At 29.9% G+C, this 26,505-nt stretch overlaps 1 protein-coding gene across 1 annotated transcript; it reads right to left on the bottom strand.

Annotated features, from left to right (window-relative positions):
* Window positions 1–1,014: 1,014 nt before the first annotated feature.
* Window positions 1,015–25,369, bottom strand: LOC131841071 (chaoptin-like). Its single transcript, XM_059189304.1, has 6 exons — window positions 25,149–25,369; window positions 8,830–9,006; window positions 5,823–5,967; window positions 5,637–5,747; window positions 2,572–5,564; window positions 1,015–1,929 (listed from the first exon to the last, which is right to left on the bottom strand). Exons 2-6 carry the CDS (start codon window positions 9,002–9,004, stop codon window positions 1,643–1,645), a joined length of 3,711 nt encoding a protein of 1,236 aa, XP_059045287.1. The 5' UTR covers window positions 9,005–9,006; window positions 25,149–25,369; the 3' UTR covers window positions 1,015–1,642.
* Between the last annotated feature and the right edge of the window lie 1,136 nt (window positions 25,370–26,505).

Below are 26,505 nucleotides of genomic sequence, written 5' to 3'. Positions count from 1 at the left end.
GTTCAGTTTCATAAATATTTACTACTATTATAATATTTTCAGTTTTGCTAATATTTTACAACGTTGTTAATCTCTCTCTGGCATCGTTATTCTTGAGGTCCAAGGTAATTTAAAGTCTAAATTAGATGATACTACTTTCAGTACACCAAAAATGTCTTTTTCGCTTCGTGTATAGTAACTTTGCCTAGATATATGGGCAACGCACGAAGGCTAAACGTTTTGAGGTCAATTAAATTAATTCCACTGCATTTGTAACAACTGAAATAACTGGCATCGATAGGTATCAAAGCTAGTGCGGAAATTAAATGTAACTATTCAGCCTTAACGTTTTGATTTATACAAATGGTTTACTGAACCATTTCATATTCATGTTTATTATAAGGATTATTTTAACATATACCTATATGGCTATAATAATCCTTGTAAAAACATGACAGGGACTTGTTGTTTTGTTTAACCGACTTCAGAAAGATTTTTATTATTAGATTTTCATAAGTTTTATTATAATATAATTTTTGTAAGTTAGGAAAAACAATATTATAAAGTTTACTTCTTCTCAAGTCTAGTTTATTTTGTCATATTTAATGGTCCACCATTAAATCCATTGTATTATGATATTAAAACTTAAAATGTACATACTGCAATTTTACTGAACAAAAATTTTTGTAAAATATCCTATATAATATAATGTAATTGATCACATACATGTAACTCAAATTAGTGTTAGAATTTATGTAACATATGTCGTTTGTGCACGTTAATATTAAAAACGGCTTTGTCGATTTAGGTGCGGTCACTAATCTATTATTAGAAGCTGTATTTAAAAGAATTATAGTAAGTATTATTAAATAAATGTAAAAGTTTGTTTTATGATATATTATATATATATATATATATATCATATGTTTATAAAATTCAATATCGTGAGCTCAGTTAATATTAAATAATTAATATAGTAAAATACAATGAATACAATCGTGATATTTATTTATTTTCAGTTCTTATACGGAGATTACGGAGGACGCTCCAGCAAACATTTGGTGATGAAATCACAAAGCAAATTATATTACAGCGGCATGTACAGTTGAAATCACAAAGTCCCGCTCCAGCTAAACGGTGTCTTGAAAATTATTAAAGGCGTGATGAAACATTTCTTGATATTCATGTATGAGCAATTTCATTGAAGCCGGAATTGAAAATGCAGATAATATTTTGGAAAAATATTTACTTCTGTACAATATTTACATAGGACATACAAAATAATTACAATTCACAATGTCAACGAAACCTACCAAGAAACAATAGCATGAGATAAAAACAAATTGTTATAGAGTGGTAAATTAGAAAGAAAACAAAAAGTATAGGTATTCTTTAGATTTTACGTGACCTTACAAGATAACACGTACCTTATAGAAATACTTTATTAAATTAGACATAAAATTACTATCGATATCTAATAGGTTTACTTACCTACATATTTTAATCGTTTAATTAATTGTATGGTGTACAAAATTCTATTCAACTACAGTCTGTTCGAATTGTAAAAGTTCTTTAAAAGTAGACCTTGTGAATAAAACATTTATGTACAAGTTTGCAATATTACCTAAGTATTATACAATTATTCGATATATAGTAATGGGTATCATCTGAGCAATAAAGTCCAAAATGCTGCGACAAGAGTATAAACGACGTCTGTATAATTCGGTTGAGCGTCGCTTGAGAGCGCACTGGCGTGACACTCGGCCTCGTCTGCTCGCAACTGCAACAGAGGCACCCGCCTGCCGAGTTGGTCCTTACAGGTAGCACTTCGGACCGCGCGTCTTAGTTCCGTGCCTGCCTCATTTTCTTGCAGCCACCGACGTAACCAAGCACCAAGCCATGCTAATTCGCATTCACAGTGTAGAGGGTTGCCAGTTAATATTAATCCACCTGAATATAATTACAATTATGTACTTATAGATACTACATATATACGATTAGGCACTCTACGAAAATGATTAAAGACTCTATTAAGAATTTTATTTTATAGTGAAATTATTAAGATTAGATTAATTATTTATTTAAGTATTTTTTTTAAATCAGAAGTTGAAAGAATACTTTATTTAAAAGCGTAATGCGAACAGTTGATAGAATGTATGAAAATATGAACGAAATATAAGTTAAAAACCAAACTCATATAAATGTATTACATTATGGAAATTTGGCTTTGGTTCAGTAATGAACAGTCGGTACTCTGAGTATATTTAACTGTACAGTGAACTATTTTGATTGATTAAACCATGATTAAACCAGAAGAGGTCATACAATTTATCATCATTACATTATAGTTTCCACGTCATAAACTAATAACATAATGCATAAAAAGGACAATGGTTTAAAGATAAATATCATTTATAATAACAATGACTTTTAAGGTTTCCAAGCAGGGTTTTTAAAAAATTAAGTAATTTTAGATTAATATTCGCTTCTTCCAATGGATAGAAATTCGTTTCGTTTCTGTCCATTGGAAGAAGAAAGAACTAAATTGTTATTTTTAATAGGGTACTGAAAATATAAAAATATTTTACGTACCCGAAAGCAATTTTGTAGCTACATGGCTCCAACTGGTGAAGTTTGGATAGAATATAGCTGGATTAAGTGACGTAATTTGATTATAACTTAAGTCGATCCCCAATTGTGGTACTTGTCCGAGGTGTTTCATAAACGCTGTTGGTAGTTTTGTCAAAGATGTTGCTGTTATCCTTATAAATATCTCTTGACCACTTGCAAAAGGTTCAAACGCTTCATCAGTTATTCTCTTTAGGTTTGCACCTCTTATTTCTAAATAGCGAATGTTTCTTGCATCTATTCCGTGAAGTTGGGTGTCCATGATATCGTCTGTCCATTGAATCACTATTTTGTATAAAGATGGAAGTGATAATGTGATGTTGGATAAACGGAAAGTTGAATGATTTATTGTAGACCACGACTGAATATGCAGAGCTCGCAAAGATATTAGGGGACGGAAGGAATCTTGGTCAACTATGTCTAAGTATTTAAGTCCATTTAAATTTAAATGAGATAAGTTGCTCAACCATTTGAAACTATTTGGCGTAATTCTTACTATAGGATTGTATGAAATATCGAGTACGTTTAAATTATTCAAATGATACCACATTTTTGGCACTAAAGAGGTAATACGATTATGACTAATGTCTAAATGGCGAAGATTCACTAGCCGCTTCACGTCAGTCTCTTTAAAACTGTTAATGTAATTTGAAGTTAAATTGAGACTAGTTAAGTTTGTCAAAGGTAGATAAGGCACTGACTTTAAACTTACATTTGCAAGATTCAAATGCCTCAAGTTGGGTAGGTTGTGAAACAACTCCTTAAAGTTTGCTTTTATAGAGTTTGAGCTAAGGTCCAGTAAACGTAAACCTCCAAGACTTGAAAAAGTGTTATCCGATAACACAGTCAACAAATTGGAACCTAAGTTTAAATTTAATAGGAATTGCGTATTGCGAAATATATTACTGTCTAAATATTCTATATGGTTGTTAGATAAATCCAAGTATCTTAGAGTGAATCCTATTTGGGATAGGGCAGTGACAGGAAACAAAGATATATCATTATAACTTAAATCCAAATGTTCTATAATAGTATTTTTAAATACGTCTCTGGGTAAAAGCCTTATATTATTGTGATCTAATTTGAGATATCTTAATTTATTCAAATTATAAAATTGTTCGACGGATAATTGAGATATGACATTGAAAGAAAGATCTAAAATCTGAAGCGACAGCAGATCTGAAAAAGATTTTCTTTTTACTGTGTTTATATTATTTTTATGTAAATCTAATATCTCTAAATTTATAGCATCCCCAAAAGCTTCGCTAGAAATATGAAAAAGTTTATTATGAGATAATATAATATGTCGTATGGAAGATTCCACAGCAACAAATAAATTATTTGGCACTTCATGCAATTCATTGTATGAACCATCAAATATATTTACGGAAATCACGGATTCTCCGTCGATAAGTCTTAAGTGATTTCTGCTTATATTGAGCGTGAATGTTACATCTGCATGCGAAACATTGTAGAACGAGTTAAGTGATAAATACGTAAAGTTATTTCCTTGGAGCTCCAATATTTCCAGTTTTGGTAAATTAGCAAAGGTCTCAGTTTCCATCGAATCGATTATGTTACCCGCAAGAGATAAATATCTCAAGTTGGGTAAGTTTGTGAAACTGTGCTTAGTTAAGTTATTGATTCGGTTATATGATAAATCTAAGTTTCTTAAGTCGGGCATATAAGAAAATATGCGACTGTGTATTGAACTTAAAAAATTATAAGCAATTCTTATATTACTTAAAGGTAGGGAAATATTTTGATAGTCGTCACCCAAAATAATGTCTATAATACGATTATAATCTAAATTTAAATACTTTAAGTACGGAAACGTTGTAAGATCTGATAATTTAAGGATATGAAAATCATTATTATCAAACGAGAGCCAACTGAGATTTTCTAAACCCTCTTCAATTTCAAAGGGAAAATAGCTACTACATAGAGTCGAAGACGATTCTAATACATGCAAAGAGCTAGAAACATTTGAGAACGACTGTGGGTGTATGTAGTATAAATCATTGAAGCTCAAATTAATCTCTTTAACTGGCATGGTTGGCGGAAAAACGTTCTTATAAATCTGTGCAATCCTGTTACCTCTTAAGTTGATAGTCCCAAGGGAAGTGGACCAGTCTAGAAATTCGTTGGGTAACAAATTAGATATCCTGTTGTAGCTTAAGTCAAGATAACGAATGGATCCCGGTTCCAGCGTTTGTAGTGCAGAGGGTATTGAAGTTAAAAAGTTGCCCGCAAGTGAGAGCGTCTGAATTCGAGCGGGGAGAGGGGGTGACTCCTCCAACTGGTTGTAAGCTAAAGATAAATGGCGTAGTCGTATGACCTGAGCCAAAGTGTCCGGCAAGTGGGACAATTTGTTGTGTTCCACTTCTAGATGCTCGAGTGAATTTTTTAATAACAAGAATACTTCTCGGTAAATAGAAGACAGTTTGTTGTACGAAATAGACAGCCGTTCGACTCTATTATTTGTGAACACCAATCGTGGGATGAAAGTTAATTCATTAAGGTCTAGAATAATTTGTCTAATTTGAACTTCTTGGAGCACAAGTATCTCCGAAGAATCATTAATTTTGTTATTACTTAAGTCTAACTTTTCAATCTTTTTATTTTTAGTATTAGAACAAGAATAATTACTGCTGAATCTAACTAAATTATGACGCAAATGAACGGATTGTAATCTGGGAAGGTTATGAAGTAAATCACAGGATAGTTCATGAAGGAAGTTATTTGATAACTTTAGGATTGACAATGTGGTTGGCAATGAATCTGCGCTAATGCTTCGTAAGTGATTTCCTTCTAAATCTAACTGTAATAAGTGATATAAAGTAGTCAGTGCTTGTGATTTCAAATGTGTTATTTGATTATTACTTAATGACAGACTTGTTAAAGTTTCTTCTAAGTGATGCCATCGAATTTCAGGTCCAAGCTGAGCAATATTGTTGCTAAAATAAAGAAAAATAAATTATTTCAATTCAGTGAGTGAAACTTAAATAGAGTTTAGATTGGATACTTACTTCTGTAGATTTAACCAGTTTAAAACTTTTAAGTCTCTCAATCCTTGCTGTGGTATGTCAGTAAATTCATTATATCCAAGATCTAGAGAGGCTAACGTAATAGCCATTGAGCTGGAATAAAATAATCATCATTACTATACTTTTATATGAAGATACTAAAGACATATCTAATAAATGAATATGTACCTAAATGCGTGAAGTTCGATGTAATGTAATTTGTTAGCTACTAAAACTAAAGTCTGTAGACGTAATCCATCCAGAGCACTTTCTGATATAATTTCCAAATTTGACATACTGATGTCTAGATGTTGGAGTTCTATGCGCGGCCATTCTGAAAAATTAAACTTATTAGGTACTAAATTTTGTAAAGGAAATTTAAATGAAAATAATTAAGGTAATAAATATTCTATTATTCAAAAATTGCATTGCCATTAGGAATATTAATGACAGGTTATTTGAGAACCTATGTCTGTAATGAATTAGGTACTATTTATTAAATATATCCAAATGTGTAAATTTATCTATATCTACTTTTTATTATTTTATATATGAGGTAATAAACATAAAACATATCGGGGAAATTTCAATTTAACAGAGTTTTCCAGTAGAACATCACGTAAAATTTTCACACCGTATTTCCATACGTGCATGTTACGTGCATGTAATATTCTGACTATAATCGAATTAGTTGCAAGCGTTCGTGTTCGATTACGATAAAAAAACACTCTATTATAATAAAAAGGTATGTCAGATTTTTAACGAACTCTTTGATACGTATAAAACAAAGTTAAAAATACACGATTTCCACGAAAGTGTTTAAAGAAACATCAAACTAAGCGAAATAGATAACAGGTCAGCGCAGTTTAGTAATTACTTTGTTGGAAAACAACTTCAGCTCTGTTTTCACAAGGCGTAAAAACTACTAGCTATTCTTTCTGACATAAAATTAGATTGGTATTTTTCATCGTTTTATGTACATACTGATGTAGCAAAATACTTTGACGTTACACAAAACGATGAAAAATACTAATGTTTGCGTTTATGTCCATAGATTTTTTCTGTGTTTTATTATTCGTCATGGAATAACGTTTTTTCGTAAATCGGCAGTTCAATATGTATATTCTATCGTCGAGGAAAAATGTATGTTGCATATTTTACAAGTAAGCACTGCTTTATTACTACTATTAGTGTATAGATTTACTGAGGTGACTGGAGTTAAATCTAATTACTTAAAAAAGAGTTTTGTTAGAAAAATTGTTTTGTTTCAAGCAAGGTAGACTTGTGTATGTGAACATTGTGTATCATGAGAGTTTCATTCGTATTACTCTGGCGACTTTACATAATCTTTACATTTGCGATTAAAACCGTAAATAGGTACAAAACTAAAGAAATTTATGCATGTATGTTCCTATTAAATGACATTTTTTAATTTATAAAAGGAAATCTAAAATGGTAGGTTTGTATTCACTTTAAATCACGCTTTATTTAAATTATGTATATTTAAAGTGGGTTATCATTTAAATTGTGTGTATTCTAAGAGTATAACTAATTAATTGTATTAAATATGTATTTTACATAATATCAGCAATTCATATCGCCGGGTGTATCCAGTAAGTAGGTAACACTTCGCAATAACAATTTGCTTGTTAGTATAATGCGACACTCGTCTCATGGATTGATATTGTTCTGATTGAAATAAAATTTTAGATATTCTAAGTATGATAATTACATAGAGTTATAAAAGGTTGGGGGGTACTCTTACAATAAGAAAGACTGTGGATATAATTATAGAATATTGACAATTAGATGACCTGAAAATATAAATCGTTTAAGATCCTTTTACGAATCCGAAAGTGGTCATTTTACACCCTCCTATTACATTACAAAAGGGAAAGTAAGGAAAAAAATAATTCTACTGTAGAGATAAGACGGCGTAATTCCACACCGGTGAATCTACATCCCTATACAAAAATTGAATTTTATTTCTTGAATGTTAGCACAAAATAAAAATATATTCTTCTATGAATAAGATGACGTATAATGTAGGTTCTGATGTTATACAAAAACTATGTTTCCATTTCATGGAGACTGAAATATTGTTTTTATAACGGTCTAGTATGAAGTTTGATATAGGATAGGCACTTAGGCATCCCACGGCTGTGGATTTAATACATTCTATATCAGTATTCAGTCAATTCAAACCGCTATAACGTTGCGTTTATACCAAGTTATAAGAGTATTGTAACATAGTTATGCAGTCTAGTGTAGTTCCGCGTATAGAGTAAAAATTGTTTTTTAGATACAAGAAAAACATATTTGTTCCTCTTTAGAACAAATATAGTTTTCTTGTTTACTATTATTTTTATTTTGTACCTATACTAATTATATGAAATATAGTCACATTTAAAATATGAGGTAGGTCTATTATATAAACTACAACAAAAATATTATGTTGCCAACATTTTAACTGGAAATGTATTTTGGCTTAATATTAGATACTAGTGCTTTACATACGGAATAATATGTTTCGAGGATTGTGATGAAACTTCTTGTATCAGAGATTGTTTATAGTCACTATTAAATAATTAATACCACAGGTAGAAACACAAAGAGCAATGCGTGAACATTACCATTTCATGTCAGACACAGACGGCACCGGTGCCATGTATACATCCCCAGGCGAGTTCACAGAGTTAATATTACAACTAGTTATTTAAGGTACTACAAAACGATATTTTTTTATTTGTACATTTATGGAATATCGTAACTTTCTCACAAGTTGATATCAGTTCTGATTATTATTTTAGTTATAGGTAGCTCTCGTATTGGTTCTAGAAATGTGTTAATTTGATACGATTGAAGTCGTTACGTCGTAAAAGAAATACTTTAAGTAAACAATCTGTTGTCTATTATATATATGTTTTATAAAATAGTAATAAACAAAGTCGCTGTTTACGTTCTGTTTCTCCAGTTACATTACAATGATATCTTGTCATGATTTTAATTCGCTTTCACTTTTAGAATTAATATTCTTCTTCTGAAAGTTTTATTATAAATTTAATGCATGTAGTTTATCGATCTCCATCACATATATTGCTAATTCGTGTGAAACAAAAAAAAATATATATTTTAAAATATATTTTTTCAAACTCAAAATAAATAACTGTGTCTAATAAGACAGTCAATTTTCTACCTGGAAACCTGTGGAATGGTACAGCGATGCAGGACATATGTGCTGCACGGCATGAGCACAGTGGGCTGCCGGCGCAGGGCTCCAGCCGTTCTGGCGCCAACGCACCCACCAGCAGGCACGCCACCAGCGCCGCCTTCTGCAGCGCCCACCGCGCGCATCCATCGCCCAACACCATCACTGCAACGGTAAAGAGTTACGAATTTCCAAATGCGCTTCACAACTGTATTGCATGCTCGCGAACACGAGACAGATAACTATGTTTATCTGAATAATCAGGTTTATGAGTACAGTGTCTACAATATGACATACCACTGCTGTCATATGTCTAATACGTCTTTATTCATATCCGTCAATACCTAAACAGTGACAAATAACTATGTCTCTTCAATATCTAACGCGTAAAGTTCTTTGAATATTCTAAACAAATTTAATATAATATAATTCTTTTTTTCTTTTTCTCTCTCTATGCTGAATAGAATGGAACAGAATTTGTTGATCTCTATTTAATAACATATAATAATAATCACAGTTTTCAATGCGACAATGTTGTTCAGTAGATATCTCATTCAATATTAAATTTTAATTTCCGAGAATAATATTATGTAAATAGTATATTAATATAAGTATTTATAGTTTATTGATATTGTATATTAATCACATTTTCAATAATTATTCGAAAAATAGTGTTATCCAATGAGGTAGTTATTAAGTGTACCTAGCCTATGCACTAGGAGTTACCTAATGCTAAGCTACCTAATACATTTTAAAACCAGTTAGCGTGCATTACGCTAGCTGCTTTTAAAATGTTTTAAACGTTGATATTAGTGACCAATTATGAGTGAAATGAAGTACGTCTACAATTAACGAAAGAATGATATTGAGTGAGGCGACGGGCGACGCTATAGTATATAATTTTATATTTGCCATTGAAGACATATGTAAATAGAGATGAAATAAATAAATAATATAACTAAAGCAATCGTTATCATGGGCACATACATATATCTGTAAGCAGCTTTAAGTAGAAGAAAGAAAGAAATATTGCGTCTGTCTACCAAGAGATCTATTCATACATATTTTCTTTCCAACTGTACTTGAAATGAAATATATCTCCCAGATGAATAATATTGTTAACAGGAAAATGGTTTGAATGTGCCATGCTGTGTGACTACTGTTCACAAAAAAGTATTACACTCAAGCGTTATTGCAAAAAATACGTTAAACTTTAAATAATATAGGTATCTTTAATGAACTCTCATATATCTTTTTTCTTAGTGTTTTAACGTTACTAACAGTGTAATTATGTATGTTTAGTATTACAAAATACTATGACTAGTCTCGCCATAAATACTGTTACATAAAAACTTTTCTTTTTTGAACTTAATGTACTCAATATACTAATTATATTAATTAACTTAATATTCTAATTATTTTGAATTTGTAACACGTATTCGACTCTTCTACTATTTTAAAAACTTCTTCTGATTTTGCACCATTTCACATATTTTTTCGTTTTCATTATTAAATTACAATCGGTCATATTCCAGATACTTCAAAAGCTTGGTATCAGCCGTATGTTCGTGTTCGTATATTGTACTATCAATAGATACAACAACATCAACACTAGAAATAATCGGGGCGGCCGCGTGCTGTCAGAACTACAAAGGCTGTTAATGCTGTCAGAATTCGTTGAAACCCAATTGAAGGAAGCAAAAAATCTTATCTTAGCGAGAAATGAAGATTCCCGCTAGGATTCTGTCACGTATTATAAAACAATATCTGGAGCTCGATCTATATACAGGACATGCCCTAACAATCTTTACAATTAAAGAGAGTGGATCGAAAACTTGTGTCGCGATACGCAGGCGAAAGGCACAGGAATATCCTCTTTACCGATTAAAAAATACTTAACGTGCGAACACAATTTCAAAGCTATGGTTTATGGGGCGTATCTTATCAAGTAGTTACAAAACTACATTTTTGTGATAAAGGAGTGAAAACTTCAGCTAAAGTGTATTAAGATGCAGTTTTGGATCATGTTGTGAAACCTCTCAGCAATACATTTTTTAAAAATATACCGTGGACTTTCCAGTTGGACAAGCCCAGAATTCAGCTGTTTAGACTTCAAATTATGGTCAGTTTTAGTGAACATGACCTGCACTAAAAATCTTTGGAGCAAGCAGCGGCAAAAGTTTACTTGGAAACAGTGCGTAAATTCATAGATTCGTGGCCAAATAGATTAAAGGCTATATCAAAGCCAAAGGTGGCCATTACGAAGAGAATATTTTATTTGCTCATTTTTTTTTTTTTTCTCTCGTTTGTTGTTTATATTGTATTTTTGTTACATTGCACTGAATAAAATATTTTTCTTTCTTTCTTTCTTTCTTCTTTTTTTTGTTGAGTCTTTAATAAATATGTAAGTATAAATTTTAATAATATTACATTACTTCAATACAATAAATCTCATTTTCATTTGCAACAGAAGTTATGTATGGACTAGGAATATATTGCATGAGTGACAAAAATAATCAATAATAACTAATGGTAATAATACTGTATGTATCTAAAATACAAAAATATAAACTACATTAGTGTCATCCGACTTTGTTAATGTTGCTTTGTGTTTAATGTACTATAGGTACACTTAGTTTATTTATATGCCAATAACTCTGTATGTGTTTGCGTAATAAATGTATTTGTATGTAAAATTAATTGAATCTGGATATTTTATTAAAACTTGATACAAAAGTTTAAAAGGTAACGTTCAAATTTTATATAGCATTTTTTAGCAGAGTGAATAATATACATTTTTAAAGGTATTTATAAACCAAATTTAAGTATTAACGCTTAGGTACTAAGACAGAAATATTAATATATAAAAATGAAAAGTATCTAAATGAACCAAGATTTTTTTTATCCATATTTAATTTTAAATACTTTGACGAGCATGATTCTAATTGAAAATCTTTAAAGAGTTTTTCACCACCATTCTTGTGAATTTCAAACAGTTAAATTATCATAATAATACTGATTGAAAATTTAAATAATGACATAAATGGAACACAACACCTACGGATTGTTCATATATATTAAGAGATAGATACCTACCGTGACTTTATTCTTATATTTGTTTTTTACATTATAAAAAATAATAAATTATATTATTAACAATTTAAATTAAATAATAATTATTAAAATTTAATAACGTTACAAAGTTGTACATATCACGGAATACACAAATGTATACACAAGTATAGTTAAAAATGCATTCACGTTAAGTATCTTTTTTATAAAGTTAGAAAGAAAAACAACGAAAACACTTTAATTTGTATTTTATGATACAAATCGCAAATATCTATCTTAAATTAATTTAAACTTAGCTAGTTATTTTAGTCATAACTGTAAACTAAAATAGAGGTACAAAATGGTTATACGCTATACTAAACGTTTTGAATTGCTACTTTAGCCGACAGTCCATGTCTTCGTACATGTCTTGTCTTTGTACCTTATTAATTTCAATTCAAACTTAAAAAGATTTTCTATTCGACCACTAAAAAATAGACATTTTGGTGGTATTAATGGTGTATAGACATACAGGTAACAGTTATTAGGGTAAAAGATGAATAAGTATTAATATTATAATAACTAAGTAATATAAATAGTGCACATAATAAATAATATAATAAAAAAACTGAGTTCATAATCCATTTAGTATGAATATCAAATATTCATGTTCATTAAATGTACTAATTTGTTTTTATCAATACTACTGCAATAAACAATACCATAGCTACTTTGTAAAATAATGTAAAATTGTATTAGAAATAAAATCATATCTCATTTAACTTATACTCGTACATACATTTTAAACTTATTTTTATACTAGAAATGAAGTACAGTACAGTAGGTATATATGTACAATTTAAATGAAAGAATGAATAGTTGAAATGGACCGAAAATCTGGGTTATCTGAACGTTTTATACGTAAATCAGATTTACCATATCGAATTTGTATTGGTCCATAAGTAAACGTGGGGAATATATATTCAATTTAGTCATGGCGAGGACCGTTATATATTCTGTGGCATGATCATTATTCATGACATAACGCCGGTTTCTGTGTGAATTTTTATCTACTGCATTTCTGTTTTACGCAGTAATTGAAGCATTAGGCACCAGGAATGGAAATATGAAAAGGATGAAAAAAATAAACGAAGTAAAAAAAGAAATTAAAAGATGAAAGAGACCGTAACGAAAAGCTCACGACGAAAAAAAGTGAGAAATTATTTTAAGACATTTGAAGCAGTAATAAGTGGCACAAAAGTTTTCTCAGAGATTTTCACGTTAAATGGTAATCTGGGAAATTTCCAAGTGCCGCAATCGGATTAAGCGTCACCTTAAATTGTATTTGTAAAACCGTTATTATTTACTGTTTAAAAATATTTTTCTATTACAGTCCATTTTACTTTTAAAAATTAAGGTACATTATAAATAATAATAGCAAATTATTTCATATCAATCCAAATGAATATAATAAATATTTTTAGTAATTTTTACTTAACAGACTTTTAACAGTTTTGTAACAATAAAGAGAAGATGCCAATCTACTACAAAGTCTATTAGACATATTATTATGCAGAAAATAATTAAAATTAAGTTTCTGTATTGTATCGAGAATTTCATTAATATGAAGTGAAATAAAATGTCACTGAACTAGTAGGTAACAATGTTCTATGATCAGATCTGTCATTAACCTAGATTTATAAAGCTATATACATAGGTTTCATGTTATGTTTATCTTTTTTTGGAAATATACTTATAAAAAAAAATTTATTTTATTGTACGACGAGAATATATTTAGATACTTAATCTTGCTATTAGAGAACCAATAGCTGTTAAAGAAAACAGTTATACTATAATACAAGTAAAATACGTTGTATGCGATCAGTGTATTGTTCGTACTCACTTTAATTATATACAGCTTTTTAATGATATTTCATTATACATCGTCATTTTAATACGCACTGCCAAAGAGTGGAACACATTTCTAGCGTTCGTGTTCACGGAGAAATACAATCCCGGACTCTTCAAGTCTATGGTGAATAGATATCTTCTGGTAAGCGCGCAACATCCTAGGTTTAACCATCATTTCCCATCAGATGAGGTAAGACCGAGCGCAAACCCATTAATAATAATAAAAAAATACATAAAATTTTCTTTTGTGAAGAGATTTTTAAAATATTAACAATATTACAAACATTATTAATATGATAATAATAATTATAAAAGTAAGTTTGTCTGTTATGTCTTGTCTATTAACAAGTGTAGTTATGAAATGTCGTATAATCTCAATCGTCTGTATATCGTAGTGCTTGTGGTGGAGAAGGTATACAGATTACTTCAAGACGTAAGTTGTGAGTAAAGTACAATATAAATAGTTGCCCAAAAATATTTCTTTTGTACTCAATATATCGAAAAATATACATGTATTTTACCAGGCACACGGTAATAATTTATGTATCGTGACATCTTTACTACGTATTGACATTACAATCTCATAAAATATGTTGACAGCATAGGATTAACGATAAATTTGATTTTATATTATCTTTACATGATTTTCTTATAGTGGTTTCGTTATTTGTTGGTAATCTATTGAAAGAAATATCAGAAATATCCTCAAGACACATTTCAACGTAAAAAATTATATAAGCATATAAAATGTGATAATAATAATAATAATAATCCTGAATAATTCAGATAGTACTATATAGTCCCAAGTTACGCGGAGTTTGTCTTATAGTAGTAGACAAACAGACCGAAATACTATCATATATGTTTTTGTAATTACATACATAATATACGTAGAAAACAATCATACCAATATAAACAACCATATTCATAAAAAATATTTGCATCGTGTGAGGACTCGAACCTGTGACCACAGGAAGTAAGAGGGTATGCTAAACAGCTAAACCACTGAGGCTTTAGTGATATATAATAATATACAATTTTGTCAACAATCCAAAATAATCTTCTAGTTAAGACCACGTAAATAGTAACAATTACGGTTAAATTACAATGACACATACCAGTATTTTAAAGTCGGTTGAAAAATACAATAAATATTTATTTTTTATCTGCAAAACGCTTCTTATATTGTTATCTTTCAAGAAAATAATATACATGTAATTATGCTTGAAAGGCCGTGGAATAATTTATTAAGAGATAAGGTTTGATTGGTAGAAACTTTCGTACATTATGATTTTTTGTTTATGAATTATATATCATGTTCAGACAATATTACTAGTTTTCTAATGCTTTATTTCTAATAATGATAAATGATTATACTCTTTGGCAGCATCATTATCACTACGAAGTATAAAATAAAGTTTGTTTCCCCATCTGTTTGTTTTTTTTAACAAATTGTATTTTTGGTATAATGTTTAAATTATTTTTGTAGGACTAAAAAAGCAATTAGTTGCTGTAGTAACATGTTATTTATATATAATTATATTGATACAAAATTAATCATCAAATTAATACTAAAGTAACGAAGGTATTGCGTAACTTTACATATAAAAAGATAGTGAAATGAATATTTTTTTTAGAATTTCAATTCCCTTTTAATTTGAATCAGATAAAAAATATATTTTAATTTAATTACATGTGCACATACAATTTAACAACATTCCATAGATTAACCAAATGTAACTGAATGTACATGTATCGCAAATCGCAATGTTGGCAATAAAGTTTCCCGCTCAGCATTACAACTCACCACATCTGTTTAAATGCTACAAAGCTTGTTTTCAGTGGAGCCCTCGATCAACATTTATATAAGAAACAAATAAAAAGAGATACCAAAACCAGACGTTCTTCTTCAGTGCTTTAATTACTGCAGGATTACAACGCTACAAAGTAGAGTCATTTATCTGCGGTTTCAGTGGAGATTTTCATCGTCTTGTAGATAGTTCTTTACACATCTACTACTTATTTATCTATGGAGTCCTAGTTTGCGAGTAAATGAAAATGAAAGCGGTTTGTCTAGTGACAGTCTGCATTGAAAAGTTTACCAATTATCTAAGTAGCTCTGTGTCACCTATGTCAGCCATTAAACAGCTTGCTTTGTATGCTGTATATCGATTGTAGGGTCAGATTAGGTAGAGAAATTACTAATGAATTCCTCCGGATAGCAACGTGTGAGTGGTATCACGGGTATTATTTGAAATTTTAATTGTAAGTACCTATAAATATAAAAATGTATGCCGATTTATTTGTACTTATAAAAAAATGAGACTGAAGACATTAGGGGTAACTTGTTTCCTGGTTCAAAGATAGTGGTGAATTTCTATGTTATTAAAGCTATAAAGTACAATATTTTTGTAAAATTAAAAGATAAAAAAACTGTTTCAGTATTTAAAAACAATTTAATGTTGTCTAAACAAAAACGTTTTAATATTTGTCATTTTTATTAATAAAATAAAATTAATATTCCAACACATTTATATTATTGTATTATGAATAAATAAATAACTACAACTGAGAGAAATGTCCTCTCTTAGAATTCTGTTATAATACTAATATTATGCACAAAACTATTTATCCTTATGATTTTCCCCGTACATTAATGTATTAAGAACAAACAGAATTTTGTTGTCCACATGCTCTTGTCGTGTAAGATGTTTATTTCTCGTATTAGAGTTTTAATTCTTATATTTTATATACCGATATAAATATACATTATTAGTTTAAAGTGGAAATAATGAAAATGCTTGCGCCTACTCAACAAATACAACATTCTGTCAAAATAAAACGAGATGTGAACAACGTAGTTATAGCAAAACTATTTACTACCTACAAAAAATTTTGTGACATAAATTATTATAAAGGTTATATACAACTTTTATATTTAAACTACGCCACGCCAGCAATAGTGGAAACCCTCTTCAGGAAAAGACAGCTAAACTTTTATTAAACGAGACCGTTTCGAATCATATAAGATCGTTTCTACTTTTTTGAACCGACTTTAAAAATGGAAAGTTCCAAACTCGATTATATTTTACATAATTATACGCTAAATACATGAAGTTACAAGCTGATTAAGTAAAATACTTACAGCTAAATTTAAATATTAACAACTTTTAATAATCTTATTGGAAAACCGATTTCAAACTTTATTGTCATCGTAAGGAAAGGTCCGTTCAGCTGTTTAGTTGTGAAAAGACAATATTATATTTAGAATTTCTGATAGACCGACAATATAAAACAGATAGACAGATATACACATTTTCACTTCTATAAAATTTATGTGGATATAATTGGTCTAATCTTACTTAAATGTAATATTAATAAACATAATATTAATATTAGTAAGATCAAAAAAGGTAATTTTGATCTTACTAATATTAATATTATGTTATCTGTATCTGTAGTTAACGGATTATGATGAAACTTTACAATAATATAACTTATCATAAGTATAACACATAGGCTATAAATTCTACGCAGGTGAAATCGCGGGCGGGTTACCTTTTACTAATTGTTAGTTTGTTCATCTGTACAAACTTTTATCCTCTTTTTCATCCCATTCTAGGTGATTTTAATCCTTCTGCTCCTACCTTTCTAGACCCGTTTAGCGTTTAGGTGGTCGTGAAAAGACAAGGAACCACACATTCTCATTTATGATATACATTATATAGACTATTACAAAATACCAATAACATTTCCTTTGTCCTAAATGAAGACTAATCACAACATAAATTGTAATTTATAAGGTCAAAGAATGTTATTTTTCTCTATATTAGTAAAAGTACCTGTATTTGTATATAGCTACAAAGTATATACCTAAGTATATTGGATTTATTTACAAGAAACTCAATTAGTGTAAACATTTGTACATGGGTGATTGCTACGTACCAGTCAATAATTTGCTGAGAGATAATAATAGCGTTTTGTGTTAATTCTGACCTTTGATTATTTGTATAATCCCTCGATTTATTTGACCGACCCAGTTCTGTTTTGGGCAGTTCTCCAAATAGGCACTATTACATTACAGTATCATTTAGATTTTGCGTTCCACCAACAAAAAAAAATGTGCAAGATATTTGTTCAATCTTATGATAGTGTTATTGCGAGTAATTCTAACTAAAGTAGCGGTTATTATAATGGCGTCATAAAAAGAACGGTAAAATTTTGATGAATGGCCTGTTACTGTTACTCTGTTCATCACAAATCTTAATCGTAAGTACACATAAAACTGATATATTGTTATTAGAATTATATTTTGTTTTAGTAGTTAGGTATCTGCAATCAGTACTGGTACTATAAGCAGGTGAGATGTTGGTAGTAGGCGTGGGAGGAACTCTATCCTTTAACAAGGTCCCCTTGTTTCAGCTAGCTAGAAATCTTTCATCCAGCACAAAGATATTTGATCTTTTTAATCTTTTTGCTCGGTTGTTGGCTAGAAGCTTCTGAGCTAGTTCGTTTGGGTGACTAACAAGGGGGGCCTTATATTTGGTGCTTGATTTCCCTATTTCTTCTCTGATTGTGGCGATGTTGGCATAGTGATGAACCTCAGAGTTGGTGATGAACCATGGAGCTTTTAAGATGCACTTTAGGATGCAGTTTTGACATCTTTGGAGAATTTCGATATTCGAGTGGCAGGGGCTTCCCCATAACTGAATGCCATATGTCCAGATTGGTTTGAGGGCAACCTTGTATATAAGAAGTTTGTTCTCCATGACCAGAGATGACCTCCTGCCAAGTAGGAAATCCAGATTTCTGAATTTTATATTTATTTCATCTCGTTTTGCCTTTATGTGTTTCTTCCAGGTGAGTCGACGATCTAGGCGAAGTCCAAGATACTTGACAGAGTCAACGTGTGGGAGGGGTTCGTGGCCCAGGGTGACCGCTGGACAGTTGCCTTGCCGCAGAGAGAAAGTTATCTGTAGTGACTTTGAGACACTAGGCTTGATTATCCATGCTTTAAGCCAACTGTCAATCTTGTCTAGGTGATTTTGTAGGAAAGCGGAGGCGGCTTCTGGTTTGGTGTGACTGGCCAATATAGCGGTGTCGTTCGCGTAAGTGGCTGTGGTAACTTGAGTATATAGTATGAGAGAATACTAATACCTTATAACAATAATAGTTTTTCTCATATATCTTCCATATATAGACAACAATAAGTTATATTTGAATTATTGTATGTATAGATTAATTAATAAACAAGTAATTTAGTATCACACAATTATAAATTACTATTTAAAACAAGGTCTGTGAACCTACTAATAAATCTATTAATAAATAATAAACCTATTAATAAATCTCTAATCAGACATTTCTTATACTGTGTTTAACCTTTGCTTTTTTTTTTACTGAGTGTTGAAAAAAGTTTTGTAATGCTAGATATAGAATATCAAAGGGACCTAAATTACAGAGAGCAACCTATCGACTATCGTTACAAAGTGTCCCTTCTGGCCTCAAGTTTTACAACAAATATATTTTCTTTCATCAAAAACCGATTCGTTGGATACAAAACCAAATATGGGAAGAACACGAATGCAAAGATTACCAATAACTGATACAGAATTGCTGACAAGACGGTACCTATGAACATGTTATAAAAAAACAATCGAATTGAAATTCTCCTCGTTTTTAGAGTCAATAGAAATGTAACATTGTAGATATAATGTAACTTTTCGAAGGAACTGTCATTATCTCGTTTTACCACTTTCAAACTATAATTTCAAGTAATTTACTAAAACAAGATTTTTTATTCGATAATGCTTTTAGTCAGTTAGCAATCTATGGAAGGTGATCTGATGATTATTTTTGACTGCAACAAAACCATAATTAAAGTCGACATTTAATAGGCATAGGCATGCATTTTAATAGGCATGGTAATTCTTATGTTTGTGTAACACAACACAAATAGGTAGAATCAGGTAGAATCACCTATATGACTTTTGTAAATGTTCATTATTTTATTTTTATAAATGTTATTAACTATTGACTATAAAATACATTCAATCAATCATTTAAAAACAAATCAATTATTTAAATTTTTATATTTATGTAAATATGTCATTTGTTGAATAAATACTTGTGCTTCCTTGTTGATGGGAATTTATTGGAGTAAGCAACTACTCGCGAGGTTTGGAGCTACGCTCATGTATGTATGTTCTTTGATGCGAGTTTCTTTAATCGCAAATTCTATATAGAACATCATTTCTCGGAACGATATCTCGAATAATTCAGCCAGTTTCGTAACTCCGAGAATAATCCGAAGTTGGATTGTTTACGAGTATATTTTCAATTGACTTTAAAATAGCAGAGGCTCAGAATTCGACTGTTTTATGTATAGAATATATGTTAGAAGATATCCTCGGCGCTAAGTACAAGATTGATTTTATTTTTAACTTATTCAAGTATCTATACTAATATTATAAATTTGAAATAGTGTCTGCCTGTTTATTTGTCACCAATGAAATTTTACATGTAGATAGATTGTATCAGGAAGACATAGGCTATCTTATATCTAAAAAAAATGCAGACAAAATCACGGGTAACTGTACGAGTACCGTATAAATACTATTACAATTGAAGTGTCCAACTGACAACAAGAGACAGATTTTCCAAGATATCACGTATCTTATGAGACATGTTTGTTGCAAGTTAATTTCAATAACACTTTTTCAAAAAATTTATTAAATATAGACAAAAACTGTGTTATTTAAACTAGATAATAAAATTAGGTAGATCTAGCGATCACACAAAGTTAGCTTGGCAATAAATGGTAAGAAAGCAGATACGAATTGTTTCATTAAATAAAATGCATTCTCCGTCGTATCTGGCAAGTAAACAACATTCTATTCACGCGTGATTCCTAGAATTTTACCATATGTTGTATAGATAATTAATGATTGAATCTATCGATCCAGAATAAATTGTAAATACCGACAGTAGCGCGCAGGATCACCGCATTACTTACTGAATGAGGCAACCTTCCGAACGTAAGTCTAGTGATTCGTAGCGATTAAGAAATCTCAAAAATTTTAACTCACGGAGCTTAAATTTGTAAGTTTAACTAAGATGCAAATTTCTGAAATTCCAGCACAAATAGAATGACGGTTTTCATATGAATAATCCCGTAAAATATGATATAATCGCTAATATCATAAGGCATTCCTTTGGGGACGTGTATATTGAATATTTTCAACCTAAATATTTTGTAGGCGATGTTCAGGTGTTACATTGATAACGACAATATTACAATGTCATGCCTAATAAATTATTGATGTATTATGTAACTGACGCGATAGTGATAAACAAGTTAGTTTAAATATGATCAAAATTGCCTAATCATAAATTTCATACAGATTTATTAAGTTTTATATTGCATCTAATTAGTAACGACTAATCAAATGTTATAAAAAAAGCAATTTGTTATCACACGTATTTGATAAAATTTTACCAACATATATGTAGTCTGTTACAGGTAGACAAAGCCTATTTTAATATTACACGACTGTTTAAGGCAAATAGACCGACATACCAACCGTATTAATAATTTCGTCTTTGGAGACAGAGCTACTAACAAAGTCAACGCCGCCTAGTTAAAGTTGGGCAAAGTTTGCAAATAAATAAAACAATTTGGCATCGCCCAGCATTTGTTCAGTAGAGCGGACTGTACTATTATAAATTGAGTATATCCCTTTAATAAATGATACGAATGAATTATTTTGACGGCCTTATATGAAGTCGATTAGATCTAACTTTGTGTTGTAATAAAATTACCGAATGTATTAAATTTATGAACTAAAAATCCAATTGACGAAATTACAATAAGTTATGACATGTAATGACATTATGAAATCGTGATTGATGTGTAAACTAAAAATATTTCTACCTTTTAGAAGGTACAATTCATGTTGTATATCTTTTGGAAACTGTGATAATTGTTTCCTACAATTGAATTATTCGTTAACCGGACTAGCATATATAGCATAGCATTACCATATATACCTACAATATTCAATTTATATACGTCAGTTATGAAAGTAATTGATTGGACAAAGGATAATGGGCAGAGTATTGCTGAGAATTCAGAATCAAAAATCGTACATGAACTAAGAAAAAATCAGGGTTTCAACTAGTGGGTAGGTATCATAATGTAAAAGCTTGTTTATACTTAGACGTCAATATATTAATGTTGTTTTTGGACAGTATACTTACATTCCTTCGTCAAAATTGTTTAATTGGATGGGTTGATTAAGAACACAATACGGATAGATTCAGAATAATTTTTTGAGGACATTAAGCACTCATATCTCTGATAGAATCGGCAGTCAGCAAGGTTATGCAATATAGAGTGCTGTACGCAATCCTTAAATTGGCATGTTAACTTTAGCATTAATAGCGGTCAGTTTTGATTGTTGAGGTAGACAACAGTTATTAAGTTAAATCTGCTTCCATGCAGCTTAAAAACTTTATATATTAGGTTAATCTTAAGCGACCCATAGTTGAATCTCAGTTTAACATCTGATCTTCTGGATAGTTTAGTTCATGATACGTCCGTATTCAATGGAATTTATCAAAAAGGGATTAATATATTACTGTATTCTTATTCTAAAAATACCTTATATTTTTAACGCTTCTTATCGGGTTGAAGAGTTTTATTGCAAATAATGTACTATCATATTAGTTTTTTCTATGCAAAGAAAGTGATCGATGAGAATATTAGGTCGGTATGCATACTCAACACAATTTATGTGTGGAGCAACTTTGACTAAGAGGTCAGTTGATGACCCCAAATCGGTTGAGAATATTTAGAATAATATTACTACAAATTTTTACATCTAAATTATCTTAGAGTTTGAATATTAAACTAATAAAACCAATGTGTATAGTTCAAGTAATTCATTATTAAACAGAAATAATTGTAAATTGTAAGTCAGATATGCCAGCTCAACTTATGGAGCTAACTTTTCAACAGCTTATGAAGAAGGCTGTGGTAGTTAATATTGACATCCTTTATGTGATACAAGTCGACGGTATAGCTTATGTTAAGTGGTAATCGTCATCGTTATTATATGACATCCGTTTATAGCACTCATATGTTGCAATTCCAAAGAACTAAAATGTCATGGCTATATATTCTATAATTTTAAACAAACACTATATAACAAAGAAGCTAACAAGTAAATTGAGTTAGTCGTAGACATTTTTTATTTAAAACAATTAATAATTTTAAAACAATAGGGAAGAATGGTAATTGAGTAGTAACAATACAGAGTGACTCTCAATTAGATAAGCAATAGAATCCAATGTCTTTCCAGGAATCGTTGGTAGTCTACGATAGTAATAGTATTCTACGGATGTGGTCAATATTCAGGAATAAACTGCGTGAACAGTGACTGAAATTTAAGATCATTTCCACATGGTTAAATAACCGAAAAAAGCTTGGTCTACATCTTAGTTATTTATATATATAAAAACAAATACTTCCGTAAGTCATTCCAGCGGTTTCGTAAGTATTTTTGTCACGCATTACTTCAATATATAGGCATTCTTTGTGACGTTAATATTCACGAAATTCAGTTTCTCGAATTCGTAACATGTGAAGTGAATTTTGCGAGTCAATTGCGATTTGCGACCCACATTGGGTGAAATAGTGAAGAATTTTATATAAGACAGCAACGTGCTTTGGTATACATACAACAACAACAAAATCGGGAAGGGGTAGGCAGACAAATTATATAGTGGTTGATTTTTATGTAATGTTGAATAAAATCAAATATAATGTTAGTTTTTATGAAATAGTTTTATTTGCTTTACATCCTACGGCGGGTTCGATTTTTCGCATAATGTGAACAATTATAAGAATGATTCAAGTCAAGTTTTCTATGTAAATTATATATTTAAAAATAAATGTATATAAGTATTTCTATCAGTTATCTAGTACCAATAACACAAGCCTTGTTTAGCTTGGGACTTGATGACACAGTGTGAATTGTCCGGTGTTGTTATTTATTTGTGAGAATAATGAATTTTTTAGCACCGTACTAGTAATTTCACTGTGCTTATGCTTATGTTTATTTTTCCGCACATATCTAGCCGCAAATACCTGAAGTTAAGTAATAAAAATGTAAATATAATAAAATTGAATAAATAACGATTACTTAACCACATTTATGCCTTATCGACAAACGCGTCTTGTTTGAACATCCTTTTTCGCCACGGTTTTGATCAAAGAAACAGCGACGACAGATCCCTAGATAATTGAAATAGGTTGTTAATGGAAAACTAACATTGTTGAATATTACTACGTTTCTGAAGAATGGAGACCAGAATTATATTTGATTGAAAATGGTGTGCCACTAGTATTTGTAGGACTGTAAGATATACAGTTACTAGGAATGTTAAATAATATTTTCGGAATTAATTTTAATTGTTCTTAATAAATTTATGTTACAATACTTAGTAGGCATTATTATCAAATATTTTATATTTTGTAAGCAGTGACTTAATTGTATGAAGCCGCTAGGTTAATACAACATTTGTGAGTATAGATAACACTAATAATACCTATATTATATTAGTTAGTTATTTATATTGGATTAAAGAGAACATGCTCTAACCATATAATTGAGAAAATAACAGCTTTAAGTAATGTAATTAGTAGCACGAATAGTATAGATGTAGAGCTACGGCGTAGCACGGGCGCGTAGCCGTTTAATATACTGTTCTTTCTAATAGAAATAAGAATAACTAAATATAAAAATTTTGTAATTGTTATAATAATAACTAATTTTACATATTTTTATATTAACTCTGTTATCTGTTTTCTGTGTAAAATCTTGATGTTTAATAAATTAAATATAAATAATGTTAATTTAAATTAACAACTAGATTATGCAATTTCCAAATCTATATGTAATTAGCTAATTAATTTAGTGTGTAGTATTTCACAATACTACACATACATATTTAATAAAAACAGGTCGATTGTATTACAAATAAATATTTAAATTACGTTATTTCAACGAGTAAATTCAATGACGGAGTGAAAGATGTTTTGAAATTTATTAAAAATGTGGCAACAGAATGTAATATTTTCCTTTAATTTATTACGAAATTAAAAGAAAACATATATTGTTGCTTTTTATAAATGTGTAGGTTTCTTAATATAAGCAAAAGAAAATCTATTATAGATAAAATATAAAATCATAAGATCCGTTTATATAAGCCTATTTAAAACTTTTATACTTAAATAATTTATATATTGTGTAACAAAATTAATTAAATGAATTATTACTTACGAATTGCTAATTATCAATAATCACATCTCATAATCACGAAACAAATCCAGTAAAGTTTGGCTACTAGTTACTAGAAGTTAGTCAAGATAATCATTACATCAGTCACTTTTGGTCTGTTTCACTAAATGGTGTCGCGAGTTATTGTACATTGTAAAGTTGAGCGTACTATTCGGAGGTTGAACCGAAGGCCAGACGGGCGTCGACGCGACTAGTACCTTCGGAGTCTGATACCGGACTGCCGCTCAGTAGGCTGCAGTGGGCGGGCTCACCTTCCAGGTACCAGCTACTTACTCGTCCCTAAATTTTAAATAAAAATATTTACCTCCATGCTTACACTAAAAATGTTCCATTTTTGAGATCCAAGAATTACAACACGGGCTTTTTTATAAATTGTTTTTATTTCAGAAGAAATATTGTTATATTTTTTTATTATCACAAGGGCGGATGAATTTTGTTTCATTGAGACAATATTTAATTTTAAATATGGCGATATGACATTGTTTGGAGCAGAGTAATATTTTATATTCTATAGTTAATTTCGCTTGTACAATCTTTAGTTGTTTGATGAAAAAAGAGGTACCTAATACATATTATATTTACGTCTATAATTTGTATTGTTTTTATAAGATATGAAGTAAAAGTAAAATAATAATAAAGGCACAATAGAAGTCGGCCAAACGTGAATACTTCCAACTCTCGGAATGAGTTTCAAATCTCGAAATTAGGGTATGATTTTTTTATTATAATAATTTTTTGGTGAATTACTCATATCAAGAAAACTTAAATAGAACTATATTTTTTCCATTTCTATTATTAAGGAAGATTGTAGAGATATAAAAAAAATAAAAACATAATTTGATGTTTCTGTAGTAGGTAAGCTCTATAATAAAGTTATATAAATTGTTATAAAATTACCGCATAATAATGAATATTCTTTTTAGAATGTTAATCCTAAATGGTAAACACATACCTACTAGTAGAAAATATAACAATTTCAGTAGCATTAAAGGGTAACTTAAAAATTACTGGTTATGTCTTATATAGAGGACCTTTTAAAAGACTTATTAAAATCGGTTTAGGAAGAAACAAATTCAGAGGTAACACATAAAAATCTTATTACCAACCTCTTTTTTGAAGTCCGTAGAAAAGTATTTGTAGCTACACAATGATGAACACTGATACAATATAAGTAAATAATCTTGATTTGGCTATGATTCTCAGAGAGCAAGTAAATTTCATAATTTTTGTACTATTAAGGGCGCTTCAGTTAGTGCTGTTTTTATTTTTCTGTTGATTTTGTTTGGTCCAGAAAGTTTCGACATGTACAATCAGTAGATAGAATAATTAGTTATATTTA

The sequence above is a fragment of the Achroia grisella genome, unplaced genomic scaffold, assembly GCF_030625045.1.
Source record: "Achroia grisella isolate CSIRO2021 unplaced genomic scaffold, CSIRO_AGI_Agris_v1 utg1573, whole genome shotgun sequence".
Lineage (NCBI taxonomy): Eukaryota > Metazoa > Arthropoda > Insecta > Lepidoptera > Pyralidae > Achroia > Achroia grisella.
Note: the sequence above shows the minus strand (reverse complement) of the source record. Positions and strands in the feature narration are given on the sequence as shown.